Source organism: Herpailurus yagouaroundi, unplaced genomic scaffold (assembly GCF_014898765.1).
Source record: "Herpailurus yagouaroundi ecotype Mexico unplaced genomic scaffold, PumYag 140, whole genome shotgun sequence".
Taxonomy (NCBI): Eukaryota; Metazoa; Chordata; class Mammalia; order Carnivora; family Felidae; genus Herpailurus; species Herpailurus yagouaroundi.
Genome location: NW_024412395.1, coordinates 11,335,002 through 11,350,932, shown reverse-complemented (window position 1 = coordinate 11,350,932; position 15,931 = coordinate 11,335,002). Strand labels below are relative to the sequence as shown.

The window sequence follows — 15,931 nt, the reverse complement described above, 5'->3', positions numbered from 1 at the left end:
CCTTGGTTTTTCAGGAAGCAAGGGAGACATGGGCATGAAAGGAGATACAGGGGTCATGGGGCCCCCCGGAGCCCAGGGGAGCAAAGGTGACTCAGGGAAGCCAGGCCCCCCAGGTAAGAGGCCGTCCACCGGCCTGTCCATATTCCCTTTCTCTCTGGCAGGCTGAGCTAGAGGGGAACAAAATCCCTAAAAGTCCTTCGTCATTTTAGGTGCGGCTGGATCTCCTGGAATGAAAGGAGACCAAGGTAAGAGCTCTGGGGATCCAGACATCATTCGAGCTGCTACTGTCCCTGGGCAAAGTCAAGTCCGGGACACGACTCCACTGTCTTTAGAGTCATTGTAGCGTTAACCCAGAGCGCGTGGGGGCTCTCTGAAAACCGGGCCCCGCCTGGGAGGAACAGGCTTGATTGGCATTCCCCTTAGACCTTCGCCGCAGTCCGCCACGCAGGGGTGTGGAGCCCACACCCACGACCGGGGTGCCTAGGGAGTCCGCGAGCCCCAGGCACTGCAGAGTGATGGCAACGATGAACACACGGGTCAGGCTGTAACTTTTCTCCTACTAACTGGGCTCGCTCGTGGCTTCTAGAGGGAGATGTGGAAAACTGCCCAGGGAACATGCACACTGGTAGGAGGTACACGTGTCACGGCCGAGAAGACAGACGAGCCGAGGGGCGGGCAGCCAGCTCTCTGCCGACCACCCCCAACCTTGCAACTGTCACTTAACTTGCAGGACAACCTGGAGCGCAGGGTCTTCCCGGCTCTCCGGGCGCAGCGGGATCCCCAGGTGCCAAGGGTGAGCCCGGCAGCGCTGGCCCCCCCGGGCTGACAGGTGAGGTCCTCGGCCCTGCCGTGGGCATGGGGAGTGGTGTCTGAAGAGCCACAGAGCCCAGCCCTCATGCTCTCCGGGCATCTGTTGTACAGGACCACCAGGGATACCCGGGATGCCAGGAGCCGACGGCATGAAGGGAAGCAAGGGGGACTCAGGTAACGGAGGGTGTGGGTAGGGGGTGGACGGGGTGCCGGGTGCACAGGGAGGAGCACTGCCTCAGGGGGCCCCCCAGAAGGAGGCACAGAGTCTCCTGTGCTCTGGCCCCTGAGGCGCCCCGATTAAGGACACTTCCCTCTGTCGGGGCCCTTTTAGCTCAGAGCCCTAGGGCTGTCCTCTCTCTGCCCAGCATCCCTGAAAGGCCTCAATGCCATGACCAAACCTCCACCATTAAAGAGAAGAGAAGGGCAGCTGGCCCTCGTTGTCCCCTGGCCTGCCTTCCGGCTGTGTGCGTACTTTCTATTCTCTCCTGCTGACCTGCAGGGGGGCCCCCAGGGTCAGGGCTCTGAATGTGGGCAGGGGGTGTCAAGAAACCCCTTTCTGCACGTTGTCCCAGAGGGACTCGGGCTGGGAGGAGGGACCCGCGTAATCAAACTCACAGTGACTACAGGATGAACCTTCATGCCAAATTCGTCTAGGTTACAAAGCATCAAACCAGTGTGGTCTGCTTTGCGAACCCCCACGCCGATTTTGTCGCGTCCCTAAGTCTGAGCGCCTACAGTGGTCTAGAAAGTGTGGGCCACTGTGTTGGGCGCTGGGTCACCGTGATGCGTAAGACCTGCTTCCTGGCCTCACACATACAGGCTGGGGCAGGAGACAGGCACACAGACTGTTGCCAGGGTGTGCCAGGCACACTGTGTTGTGGGCTTTTGCACGGAGAAGTGAGACGTGACAAATGCCCTTTAGAAAGCCAAGCGCAGCCTGGAATGTGGTAGCAGCTCAAGGTTATGGCTGTGGACAGCCTTCCGTGGCTCCATCCTCCGCCCGAGGAGAAGGTCCTGCCGGGTGAGACAGCCCGATGCCCTCAGGCAGAGTGGTGCACAGACCCACACCAGGGGCACGTCCTCTCCGTGCTCGCTGATCAAGTGGTTGACTGATGAATGGATTGATTCCTTAAACAAATGTGACTTCACTCAGCTAACTGCTTCAGTCTCACAGTGTCCCCTGCCTGGCAGGGGTGGTGAAAGGCAGCACGGTCCGGGAGTGATGTAAGAGCTTGAGCTGAGTCTCATGGAATGAGTGGAGCTTGGCCATGGTGAGGAGGGGATGGGGCATCTAGAGAGCAGGAACAGAGCAGGCGAAGTCACAGAAGAATGAGGGAGGGCTCTGTAGGCTGATGTCCCTGGCATTTAGGGTTGAGATGTGAGAGAGGGTCAGGAGCTCTGGCCAGAGGGATAAGCGGGGCCACCTCCTGGCTGGCCCTGGACTCTGGGCCTTCAACCATCTGGGCTTTTCTGAAGATTAATACGAGCCGTGGCGCAGGCCGCTGTAACACCCACTGCCCTTCCAGTCCCTCCAGCCCCGGAGTCAATTTCTTGTTTATGGACTATGTGTCAGTGTGGGCAGGGGACCTGCTCCAGGATGCCGTATAGATGCCACCTGAAGGTAGCCAGCAAGGTTTCACCTTCTGGAAAGGCTCCATCTGGGTGTGGCGGTCAGATGCCCCTGACTTGTTGGCTGTTTCCTCCTGATCATATATATTTGCATCTTCCCTGGTCCCAGATTTTAGGGGGTCTGAATTTAGGGCCTGAGGCTGCCCTATGCCTGAGGTTTTTGTTTGGTCTCATAGTGGTGCTGGCTTTTATCCCTCGGCTATAAGTAATGAGTCTCTGTCCCCACCTGCCCACACCCTTCCCCCACTGCCAGACCAACGGGTCTTAACTAAGCAAGGGTATTAGGGGTAAAGCATGGTTTTACGCACAGGGAACACTGTGCCCACTCCCCAGCCCCCAACTTGTGTCTCCCACTGTCTGAGGGTAGGGAACTCTGCCCTGTAGTCCACGTCCTGGGAGGGTTTACGTAGTAAAAGCACCTCTTGATAATGAATGAGCTTTTGCGTGACAACGCAGTGGGAGCGGCAATCTTGTGAGTGCGATTTCACAGGAACTTGCCCGGACTCGAGGGGCCAGGAGAAGACACAGCCAGGGTCAGAACCCAAGCCTGGCCGACCCACTGCCCATGGACTTACCCACTGCACTCCATCATGCTGTCTCCCTGCCCGGGGAAGCCCGAACGTGCCCCTTGCCCCCCCCCCCCCCCATCAGGCGCTCTGATGAGCAACACCTTCTCTCTCCATCCCAGTCCAGGGAAGATTAGAGCTGAGGCTCCAGCAGCTTCTTCCACTCTGAGAAGGAAACGTGAAGTTCTCAGGCCCTGTTACGGCTCTTCGTTATTTACCCCCAAACCCACCTCCCTTACAGCACAGAGACGGTTGGCCCTTAGCCTGGGGATCATTTTATCCCCATTATCAAGTTCCTGTATTTTTGCTGAGCACCTTTTTGGGGATTTCCATCGATCAGGCCTACTGGTGAATACCAACCGGGCACATTCTAAGGGTTCTTCCTTAGTTCTGGCTCCCCAAGTAAACATGGTGATTATGTCTCCAAAGCGGAGCATGTGATAATTACAGCTTATGGAAAATTGCACAGATTTCCCACACAAATCCAAATGCTTGTCTTGATCTAGGAGCTAATGGCCCACATGAACATCTCAGGAGGGAATTGCCATAGGTCCACAGTCTGGCGGCCCACAGGCAGGTCTCCATACCATCCCGGGGTCAGAGGTTAATGAATTCTTGGAGAAGTTAGATTTCTGAAGTGAGAAAAGGAAGGTTGGGCTCCCATCCAAGGGCCAGACCTTCTCACCATGGAAGATAACGCATGCTTTTCCATGTGAGGACATCGGTATTCCCCAGACCGGAGGCACCACGGTGTTTGTCCAGTTTTGATTCTATCAAGCCAGTTTTTCAAACCAATGCATTTCCCATTTTGTAAATAAAATCATTAATCTCTCAAGAGAATATCTAGCCTCCCTAGATGAAAACAGAGACATTACAGTGCCTTCGCTTGACCTAAGTAACAGCTAGATCCCATTATCGTGCATTAATTATATATAATATACATTTATATACTTTATATAATATATTAATATATAATATTATATATATAATATAATATACATATATAATATATAATATTATATATTAATATATTATACATATATGTATATATACATATATGTATATGTATACGTATATACATGTATATACATGTATATATGTACATATATATTATATGTATATGTACATGTACATTAATATATAATATTATATATATAATATAATATACATATATAATATATAATATTATTATATATTAATATATTATACATATATGTATATATACATATATGTATATGTATACGTATATACATGTATATACATGTATATATGTACATACATATATACATATGTATACATATATGTATATACATACATACATGTACATATATGTATATACATATATAATATATATTATATATTAATATATTATATATACGTATATATACATATATATGTATATATACATATATGTATATGTATACGTATATACATGTATATACATGTATATATGTATACATATATGTATGTACATATATACATGTACATATATGTATATATACATATATAATATATTATTATATATTAATATATTATAGTATGTATACATATATATAATATATATATTATTATATATTAATATATTATATTATATATATAATAAATTTGTTTATGATTAACAATGCCTCTGGGCCAAGCACTGTGCTTGGGATTTACTCCCATCATCCTAGTTCCCCTGCCCACACTCCTGAGTTTCACTACCTTACAGCAGGAGAAGCAAAGACTCCCCGAAGGCAAAACCTCTCCTGGGGTAGGCAGGCGGGGGGCTTACAGTTAATATACTCTAAATCCAGGAGTTGATCCCAAAGTCAGATTCCAACGTTATGCTGTTCCAGATTTTGTCACATAGAATAACATAGAGTGTAGAACTCCAGAGAAGTCAGAATCGCCTGTATTCCCATTCCACAGCAGATGGGTAAATCCTGGCCCCATCACCAGATCCCCCTGCCGCTGTGAACAGCCACTAACCACACCCCAGCCCATCCAAGTGAAATGTTTCCCCTCATTGACACCTCTTGCGAGAAAGGAGCCGTCTCAGATTAAAGACAGTGAGGAGGAAGTTCTTTTCCTTCTGCTGGGAAGGGAAGGTGCACAGTTTATTAAGTAGGGCATTATCACTCAGCAGAACTTTCTCTAACGGTCATTTCCTTCATCCATTCACCGAACGGCATTTTACGTAACTCCCCAAACTTGGTTTTTTTCTAACCTTTGATGTTTATTTATTTTTGAGAGAGGCAGAGGACGAGCAGGGGAGGGTCGGAGAGAGAGGGAGACACAGAATCTGAAGCAGGCTGTGAGCTCTGAGATGTCAGCACAGAGCCTGATGCGGGGCTTGAGCTCACAAAGCACCAGATCATGACCTGAGCCGAAGTCAGACGCTTAACCGCCTAAGCCACCCAGGCGCCCCTGTTTTTTTCTAACCTTTGAGCTTTCAAAGGATTACAAAATCACTTGACTTTGAAGTGGGGAGAATTGCAAAACACGAAAACCCCACACAAAAATTAATTTTAGCTCAAAATCCCTTAGCCATTTTGAAGTTTGTTTGGACACGAGGAAGAACTCACTTCGTCTTGTGATCGTGGCATTTCTCTTTCTATCATTCCACCTCATAAAATGATGTTAGAAGCAGCCAAAACATTTAAGCTCCAAAACACCAATCGGATCAGAAGTTCTGCATCTCAGCAGCCTTCCTGTCTAAACTATAACAAGCATCTGAATTTTCTACGTTCTTTGATTTTCCTCTCGAGGCAAAGCCAAAATGCAAATAACCTGCAATCCATTTTCTCATCTGTGTTTTAGGACATTTTACTTTGAAGGCAAGCAACAAAGAATTCGTCATAATAGCAATTAAGCCCTATATTGTGAATATAATTTCTCAGTTCATTCCAGCCACCATATCTAAGGACTGGGTTAGCCCCAGAACTTATTAAATTCTACCAAATCACATTACTAAATTGTCGCTTGTAAAACTTTTCTCATTTTCCTCTAAATTTCTCAGAGGTATCTGTAGAATTCTACATGCATCAAGTTTTTGGTCCCCTTCTTGCTACACAGCTCAATCTGTCAGTTATTAAACTTATCCTCAACCTGCCAGGCTGCACTTAGTCTGTATGTCAGGAAAGTATTGAAGGAAGTTTCCTAATGTACTGGAAATTTCTACATTAAATCAGAGTTGGGAGACTTGCTCCCCAACTTGCCCCGGGCCTGAGTTTCTTCCCCTGTGGAATGCGAGGAATCGTCTAGAATAGTATCCAGATCCCTGCTAGTTTGATAACTCTGGGTTTGAAGTTGGCAGTTTCCCCTCAAAGCAGGAACCTAAGCTTTTAGGCAAAATACTAGCTAAACACTGAACAATAAGATGACGTGTGCTTTCTAACTACACGATTTTCTTGGGAGAAAATCATTTCTCTAAATAAACACCTTGCAAATAAATATTTTGGGGTCCCCTCAGCTTGAGATGTGTGCAATATCCAGGAAGACTCAGGAAGCTGTGGTTAAGAGGAGAAACCCAGCATTTATTTGCCTCAGAGACAGGAAGGCTGTTTGGAGAAGGTGGGCCGTGAGTTTAAGGATTGTTTAAGGCCTTGCTCCTCAAAGTGTGGCCTCTGGACCAGCAGCATTAAAATCACCTGGGAGCTTGCTAGAAATGCAGAGTCTCAGATCCCCACCCCCGATCCACTGAATCAGCAATCCCGGAGTAGAGCCTAACAAGCTGCTTTGTTTGGCAAGCCCTGTGCTGGTGATTCCGATGCACCCTGAGTTTGACTACTCCTTTAGGGGAACGAGATGGCCCCCGGTGGGGCCGGGAGTGTCTTTGGAACCAGGTAGGCAGCCCGAGAGGGAAACTTCAGGAAGGTGTGAGCTGCCTTGCGAACAGGACACAGGGAGCTACGGCACCCAGTGGGAGGCCAAACCTGGGTTACAACTCAAGTTCACTGCTCACTCCCTGCGTGACCTTGGATAAATCACCTAGCGTCTGTGACTGTGGACTTCTTCCTCCCCTGTAAGAAGGACAATGGCACTACCTTGCAGGGCAGCTGAAAGACGGAATGAGGCGGTGTCTGTGAAGCCCCTGGCACGGTGCCTGGCAGAGAGCAGGCAGCCGCAGAGACAGAGTCCCCGGGGGGTGACGGGCTGGGAAGGAGGGTGTGAGAAATGAGCCGGGGGGGTCAGGCCGCAGGGACCATAGGTCTAGAGAAGAGGGGATTCCCTATGGCTCCTGTCTGTACAGGGTGTTTGTCGTTTGGTGCTTTGGGGACAGCTGGAGACGGGCACTTCTTCAGGAGGGGACAGTTAGGGGAGGTCACAAGGCCCGGGGTCCCTGAACTTTGCTTCCAGGGGCAGACTCTTAAGGTAGAGAGTTTTGCCATATGGTGCCCTCTAGGATGCAAAGAGCCAAGAGTCAATGTATGACCCATTTTCCTATTTAATAACGTGTTTCTGAGCGTGGCTTCTCCTCTCTCATCTGGACGCATGCAATTCAGCTGTAGGTGAGAGGACAGGAAGCATCTGCCACCTCTGCTGGGTGACCTCAGGTCACCAGCAAACATTCATGGGACTTGTTGGGCAGTGAGCCCGGAACTCACGTGGGCCAGCGTCCGAGGCACTCCCCACCGAGAGGGGAGACAGACACGTGCAAACGGGGTCCTTGGGTCCCTGTGACAGGGTCTACTGAGCCCACGCCAGACATGAGGCTCAGCACATGACACAGACGACTCCGTTTCAGTCTCCCAAGTGCCCCCGAGGCAGCCAGGAGACTCAGAGGAGGAAAGTGAGGTTCCCAGAGGGCAGCACCTAGCTCAAGGTCACAGAGGCGGATGTAAGCCCAGGCTCTCTGACTCTGGCCACTTTGCCGCCTTGAAAGGAAGTATGCCATCCATGGGCGAGGCCAGAGAAGGCTTTGCAGTCGGGGACATCTGACATCTTAGCAGATTTCATAGGCTTGATCCGAGTTCTCTGGGGGATGAAGGGAGTGGGGCATTCTACAAAGGGGGCTGGGGCATGAGCAAATGACCCCGGAGTGAGCTGGGGTCTGCCTGCCAGGGTCTGACCTCTGAGGTTCCTTTAGCCCTTAGAAGAAGCTTCCTGAGCCTCAGTTCTGTCCCATCCCTAACACGAGGAGCTGAACTAGTTGCCCTCTCAGATCGTTCCAGGGCTTCCTGCCTCTGTGGTGCCAAGGTCTGAGCTCCTGGGGCTTCTGATCTACCTCCAGGCAGCTCCCGGCCTCAGGAGAATCATCTGAAGGGCTGCTGGGAGCCAGGAATTCCCTTGCTCATTATTCCAGAAAGGGGTCCCAAAGAGGCCCGCCGGACCCGTTGCCTGCCCTCCATTGACCAACACATAGTAGGTGCTTAGGAAAGTCAGAAACTGAAGTCAGAAGCAGGAAGTTCCCCAGGTAGGAACTCCCCCCAGGCCGTGGGCAAGCTGGGGAACTGAGTTCCCTGGTGGCTGCTGGGGATTGTCACCGGTGGGCTTGTGCCATGGGAAGGACACCAGTCGAGGGTGTGGTGGTGAGCACAGTGTTCCTCTGGTTACCCTCTAGTAACTGGTACTTCACAGTCAATACTGACCTTTCGTTTCCCCAAGTTTGTGGGTCTTGGAGAGTCTTGTTTCTCTGAAATCAAATCGGTACAGGCACTTAAAATCCAGAAACCACGATGTTGCAGGGCGCGTGGGTGGCTCAGTCGGTTAAGCGTCCGACTCTTGATATCAGCTCGGGTCACGATCTCACGATTTGGGGGCTGAGCCCCTCATCCGGCTCTGCACTGACACCATGGAGTCTGCTTGGGATTCTCATGCTCTCCCTCTCTCTCTCTGCCTCTCCCCCGCTGGCTTGCTCTCTCTCTCTCTCTCTCTCTCTCTTAAAATAAATAAACTTAAAAAAAAGTTTATACAAAAAAAAAAGGAAACCACAATGTTGCTAAACCAACAAAGTATTATCTCCCTGTGACCCAGCATGGTGCTGGGGACAGTGGGCCTTCCATGAGTCAGTGAATAACGGGGTGCGTGGGTGGAAGGAAGGAAGGAAGGAAGGAAGGAAAGGAGGGAGGGAGGGAGGGAAGGAGGGGGGAAGGAAGGATCTTTCACATTAGAGCCACAAATACGATCATCACCAATGATTGCAGTGATAATTCTTCCATCCTCTGGACACGAGACCCTTTAGCCACATAAATCTTTAGCCACATTAGGGCCACAATGAAATGAACCCACCAATTCTGTGGAGCATCTGCTATGGGTGAGAGCCCCCAAGCACTCCTGGTGGCCAGTGAGTCCCCTCCACGGGCTTTTGGAAATCAAGAGAGCTTTGTTTTCAAAATATCCCTCAACTTCTTTCCAATCAAATGCATCAGGAAGAAACGGGATTGGAGTTAGCCATCAAGTCAGGTTATAATCGGACAAAGAAGGCCAGCCAGTAAATCCAGAGTCTGTCTGTCTGTCTAACGCAGACTTTCCTCCACTCCATCTCTATTTGTCCCCAACACGTGTCCCCATTTATCTGCAGTCTGTCTCCTTTTATGCTCTGCTCGGGAGGCTTTAAACAATCGTGGAGAACCAATGTATCTTTCCGTCTGCATTAATCAGACAAAAGGTAGAGGTTGTCTAAGATTAAAAGTGTCTAATATCTAAGTTTTATTATCTTCCCCTCTTTTTTGTATTGCGATCTTAGGACTTCAAGGACAGAAAGGAACAAAAGGAGAATCAGGATTTCCAGGTAAAGGGCCGGCTTCATTTTAATTTCTCAGAATGATGTCTGGAAAACCTCGTGCTTGGAGGACAGGTTTTGTTGACTTTGAACATGCTGCTCTGACCTTCCCCCAAAGGGGCTAGGGCCCAAGCCTGTTTGAGGCTAAGACTCCAGGGCTCTGTCCTTCAAGTCTCAGATTCCTGCCCCTGGAAAACCTGGAGAGCGACAGAACTCAGTGACCTGGGCGGGTAGGGAGAGGGGCCGCGCTGAGGGTAGAGAAGGGGTAAAGAAGCGCCTGGAGAGCCGGGGCCGGCTGGTGGCTTCAGGCCGTGCGCCCACCATGGAGCTGCGCGGCCTTCCTCTCCACCTCCCCAGTGGGCTGCGAGGCCTCATCTGCTTCCCCGTACCTGCGCTGGTCCATCTCTGTCTTCCCTTTGGCCCCTCAAGCTCCTCCCCTCCTCCTGCTGCTGCCTGCTAGCCTATTATGATCACCTCCCAAGCCCAAGCCCGTGGTCGGTCACTGCGCATGGCACTTCCCACAGAGCACTCGCTTCTAGCCTTCTCCACAGCCCCCGCCCCAAAGGGCGCCACCGCAAAACTTCTCAGACACATCTCTTGAACCCTCTTTCTGCCTCGTGATCTGGGTATTCGGTTCCTGTTTGAACTTACTAAAGGCGAACTCGAGACCTAGAAACACGACGGCAAGTTCTCTCAGAATGGCTACACCTTCCACACAATTATGTCGCTCGGTGAGGCCCTCCAGGATCCCGTCCGCTGTTTTTACCTGTGTGCTCCCAGCCGGCATTCGTAGGAGAGTCAGTGGGGAGATCAGAACAACACCCTGAACGCTACTGTCCCTCCAAGGTGGACCAAAGACACGGGCTGAACATCCTAGCAGCCCATTCACGGAGGTGGGCGAGGACAACTCAGTCGTTGAGGACCAAGACCCTTGGCCCCCCTCGGAAAGCAGAGCAAAGCATCTGACTAACATGGTTTCTCTCCTCTCCAGGCCCTGCAGGCATGAAGGGAAGCCAGGGAAGCCCAGGCCTGGCAGGCCTCAAGGGTGCACCGGGACTAAAAGGCCAAAAGGGAGAGCCAGGAGTGAAAGGTCAGGCCTCGGTCTCTGATTTGTGGGTTCTGAGGAGAGTCCCTGTTGTCAGGGGTTTGGGAGTTTCCAGAACCAGAGGTGTAGAGGTTTACTGGCTTCCCCGCGCTCCACCCCGGACAAGTTCTGTGCTGGGATTGCCCTTGGCCCTGAGCACCCAGAAGTGAAGAAGGCACGTTGTGGGCGTTTCAGAGAGGCAAACATGTGAACGTGTGTTCGCGTGACGCCCAGCCAATGCCCCGGCCGCTGCACCTTTCCACAAAGGAGATGCCTCCCCTGTCTGTCACATGTACTTCCCACATGTCACATGATGGGGTCACATGTTTCTCACCTGTTAAATGCTCCTCTCTGGTCGAGCTCAAATCCCTCATGCTGTAGTGTAAGCCTATTTCATCTGGCTCAACCATGGGTGCCCGTGGTCCATCCAGCCCTCATGATGCCAGGTCACCTGCAAACCTGGAGGAGACCATCTGACCTCCCCACCCTCCTCCCACTGCTGGCAAAGAGACGTGAGAGGATCCTGGCTTCTTGGTTTCCTTCAAATTGTGTGTGTTGGGGGGGGGCTTTTTTTTTCTTTTGTCCTTGTGACAGGATCCTCTGGACAGCAAGGAATACAGGGACAAAAAGGTCAAAAAGGTAATCACTATTTCTAGTCTCTTTATTTTTTATTTTATTTTTTTTTTTTAATTTTTTTTCAACATTTATTTATTTTTGGGGGGACAGAGAGACAGAGCATGAACGGGGGAGGGGCAGAGAGAGAGGGAGACACAGAATCGGAAACAGGCTCCAGGCTCCGAGCCATCAGCCCAGAGCCTGACGCGGGGCTCGCACTCACGGACCGCGAGATCGTGACCTGGCTGAAGTCGGACGCTTAACCGACTGCGCCACCCAGGCGCCCCGATTTCTAGTCTCTTTAATTGTGGTTTAGAGGAAACCCTGCACTTGAAAACTGCAGGTGCGGTGGGGAGAGGCCCTGGTTCTCGGAGAAATCCCTCGGTTTGGGAAAAGCTAACAGGCTTATCCCTCAGCTAGGCCTGCCCGTGGTGGAGAGCCACAGCTCCCGTCCTCTCCCCCTGACTCCTTCTCTTTCTCTCTTCTTCCCCCCTTCCCTTTGTCTCCCCCTCCCTTCTCTCCCTCCCTCCCATTACCCCCTCAACTTTTCCTTTTCTTCTCCCCACAAGGCCAGGCCAGGCCAGGCCAGCTGCAGGTGCATGGAGGCTGCCGGCCGGGTCGTACCTGTGCCGTATGTGGGATCTTCCCGGCTCTGGTGACGGCCAAGCGGGGGGCTGGCTCTTCCCTAACGACAGAACTTCCGAGAACGGAAAGGCAGAGCGCGCATCCATGCAAAGCCCTAGACTGCTCTCCTCACCTCTCCCACGTATGTCTTTCACCCAGGTGAATCCCTGGTGTCCGTCAGGATTATCGGCACTAGCAGCCGAGGCCGGGCTGAAGTTTACTATAACGGCATCTGGGGGACAATTTGTGACGACGACTGGGACCATTCAGATGCCACTGTCTTCTGCCGCATGCTGGGCTACTCCAGTGGAAGGGCCCTTGTCAATGTGACACCTGGTGAGTGCGTCTTTCCTTGAGGCCTTCCCTTCGGTTGCAAGTGACTCAGAGAATTTGGGTTAAAAGAGAAGGATTGGTTTAAGCATCTGAAAAGTGCCCCTGGCTGCCAGCCTTCCAGGTTGGCGGCCCCAGGAGAGAGAGGACTTGTCTTCCACAACGGTGATGGCAAAGGCTTGGTCGGGGCTCTGGCTGACCTGGCCTGGATCGCGGTCCACGCCTCCCTGAAGCCAGGTCGCTCCGTGGCCGAGGCATGGCTCTCTGAAGGACAGCTGAGGCGCTGGCCCTGGAAGGACAGAGAAGTTGCAGGACAGGCAAACACAGGGGTTCCTCTCAGTCTTTTGGGAACTAGACACCAGAACATTCCATATTGTGATTGTCTTTAAGGAGAAGGTGCAAAAGGAAGAGAAAATAAATTGGGGCAGGGACTTCCTAAAGTTCGTTTTGGAAAGATGTCCTGTGTCTTTCAGCAAAAGGTCCAAACTTTCAACAAAAGAGTGAAGAATCCAGGCTGAGATCATTTCTTTGGCCACAAGAGCTGACCTGGCAGGGACACTAGGCTGACTTCTCCTGCCCACACTTCCAAATACTCTCTGCCCTTACTCTACTCCAAAATGCCTCCTCTTTTTTTTTAATGTTTATTCATTTTTTGAGAGAGAGAGGGATCGTGAATGGGGGAGGAGCAGAGAGAGAGCGAGACACAGAATCTGAAACAGGCTTTAGTTTCTGAGCTGTCAGCACAGAGCCCGATGCGGGGCTCGAACCCACGAGACGTGAGATCATGACCTGAGCCGAAGTCGGACACTCAACCGACTGAGACCCCCAGGCGCCCCAGCACCCACCTGCTTTTTAATCTGAGTTCCAGTTGGATTGTGACACTACTTTAAAGGATATATTTTCCTCATATAGATTACCCTTATATAGATGGCCACACTGTAGTATAAATTACTGTAACTGAATACACATCTTCTCCGATTTACGATGGGGTTACACCTCAACACACTCATCCTAATTTGAAAACATGGTGCAGAAAATGCCACTAATACACCTCACTTACACATCATAGTCTAGCCTCATCTACCTTAAGCATACTCAGAACACTTACAGGAGCCCACAGTTGGGCAGAATTATTTAACACGAAACCTACTTATAATGTTGTCAACTTGCCCCTGTAATTGATTGACTACCATACTGAAAGTGACGAACGGAATGGCCGTCTGGGTACTGAAGGGCTCTAAGTCTATCGGTTGTTGACTCTCGTGGTCGCCTAGCTGACTGAGAGCTCGTGCTGGCCCGCACCACAAGAGCACCGTCCCGCATGTCTCTAGCCTAGAAAAAGATCACAATTCACAATTCTCAGGTATGATTTCTACTGAACGTGGGTCACTCTTGAACCATCGTGAAGTTGAAAAGTCATAAATCAGACCATCGTAAGTGGGGACGGTCATCCTGCTGTTTTTCCCTGTGCTATTGATCTGAAATCAATTATATCAGAAGTTAAGGGTTTTTGCAGAATGATGCTTTCCAGCCAGAGAATGGCCTGGTAATAAAAGGCGATTTGGAGAAGGTAGGTATGGCTGCTGTGAATCAGCAGGAAAGCAGTAAACACTGGGAGCCCCAGGAGGAAATTTCAAACAGTGCATAGCTTAAGTAATAATAATTAATAATAGATTGAATATCATAATGTATCTTAATCTATCTCATTTAATCTTTGGGTGAGACCTTGGCCAAAGGGTAGAAAGCAGAATAGAAGCAGAGTTAACATAAGAGAGTGGACGAGAGGTGCCTGGGTGGCTTAGTCAGTGAAGCGTCTGACTTCGGCTCTGGTCATGATCTCACGGTTCGTGAGTTCGAGCCCCGCATTGGGCTGTGTGCTGACAGCTCAGAACCTGGAGCCTGTTTCGGATTCTGTGTCTCCCTCTCTCTCTCTCTCTTTCTGTCCCTCCCCCACTCGCACTGTGTCTCTTTCTCAAAAATAAATAAACATTTAAAAAAAGTAAAAAAAAAAAAAAAAAAGAGAGAGAGAGAGAGAGAATAGACCAGCTGTCAGCACCCTGGGCCTGAGTGGATGCGAGGGAAATTGGCAGTCTACCCCCAAATGGAAGTTTGACCCTAATTGTGCTTTCCTCCCTCTCCTCGCCTTCCATATCTCCAGGCACTGGGCAGATCTGGCTGGATAACGTTGCATGTCAAGGGACAGAAGGGACCCTGTGGAATTGCAACAAGAATAGCTGGGGCTCTCACAACTGCAACCACAATGAGGATGCAGGCGTGGAATGCAGCTAATCCCCCACAGCCCCTCCACTTCCGCTCCCAAAGTGTTTGCAGGCATGGACACTCAGCTCACCTGGGGGAGGGCCACTGCTCTCCGAGGGGTCCCTCTGGGGTGGGGTCACTAATAAAGCTCAAAGCACTACCTGGTAATGTCATTGGCTGGGGCCGAAATCACTCGTTCCTACCTCTCATCCCTTACGGATGAGCCCACTCCACGCACACATTTCACGGAGTTCTCCCGGGGAGACAGTGGCGTCTCAGCTCGGGGGATCTAAACGCGATGGGGAAACCGAAGAGTGCCCAAAGTCAGTGTGAGGCATGACCATTCAGCCCTAGCACTGGAGCCGTTCGCCAGCGAGTGAGGACGTTGGCATGTGGTTGACATCATGGTGCATGATAAATAGGAATGTTGCCTTTAGGCATGAAAATTAGTTTCCTTGGGATGTGAGCTCCATAAATAAAAGGACTTTTGTCTGTTTTATTCACCCATGTAGGGGCTCAGTAAACATGTACTGAATGAACTGAATTAAACCAAGAGGGTGGAGCGGCTCATGCTTTGCGCAACTTGGCTTCTGACTCCCTTTTCAGGCTTCCCCTGGGTTATATATTTTCTGAGTGCACTCTCACAAGTATTTTCTCTCTCTCTCTCTCTCTCTCTCTCTCTCTCTCCATTATAAATGCTTTGGGTAAATGGTAAATCTGGGAGAGTGAGATGCACGTGTGATATGACTCTGAGGTATCATCATTTGCACCGGACCCATGGGGAGCTCAGCCTCAGGGCATTCGGAAAAAACGCCCAGGGTCACTTGTAAACAGGGGAGCCAAGGTTAGAACCCACAGAGGGGCAATGGAAGGCCCGGGCCTAGGAGTTACCCACCGCGAATAAACACATAGGTGGACCTCTGCAGGATGGAGAAGTTGGAATTTGGTGAGATGTGAGCAGAACTTTCCGAAACCGAAAAAGGAACGAATCAGAAACACCCACTGTGTTGGTCAGTTATTGCCGCACGACAAATCACATCAAGTATGGGTAGGTTAGAACTCTTATTTTTACTCATTCGTGCACCTGCAGGTCGGCTGGAGACTGGCCCATCCAGGCTGGGCTCCACGAGGGGGCGCTGCTTCAAGCTGCAGGGCCAGCTGGGTTTGGCTCTTCACTGAGGGTCAGGCTAGCCGTGCCATCTAGAACTTGTCTCCTGGTGAAGGCAGCAGCATAAAAATGTAAGCAGGCACGCACGATGCTCCTTAAGGCCTAGGCTCACAGTCACTTCCCATCCATGGCCTTGGTTTCCA

The 15,931-nt window shown here is 50.5% G+C and overlaps 1 protein-coding gene across 1 annotated transcript in view; it reads left to right on the top strand.

The window, feature by feature from the left end:
* The window catches only part of MARCO (macrophage receptor with collagenous structure), a 42,243-nt gene extending 27,116 nt beyond the window's left edge, over positions 1-15,127 (top strand). The window contains exons 8-16 of the mRNA XM_040474873.1: positions 15-113; positions 210-245; positions 731-829; positions 922-984; positions 9,673-9,717; positions 10,700-10,798; positions 11,387-11,431; positions 12,191-12,367; positions 14,520-15,127. Of these exons, the coding sequence (XP_040330807.1) occupies positions 15-113; positions 210-245; positions 731-829; positions 922-984; positions 9,673-9,717; positions 10,700-10,798; positions 11,387-11,431; positions 12,191-12,367; positions 14,520-14,650 (794 nt within the window). The 3' untranslated portion in view covers positions 14,651-15,127. The remainder of the gene's footprint in view (positions 1-14; positions 114-209; positions 246-730; positions 830-921; positions 985-9,672; positions 9,718-10,699; positions 10,799-11,386; positions 11,432-12,190; positions 12,368-14,519) is intronic.
* The last annotated feature ends 804 nt before the right edge of the window (positions 15,128-15,931 follow it).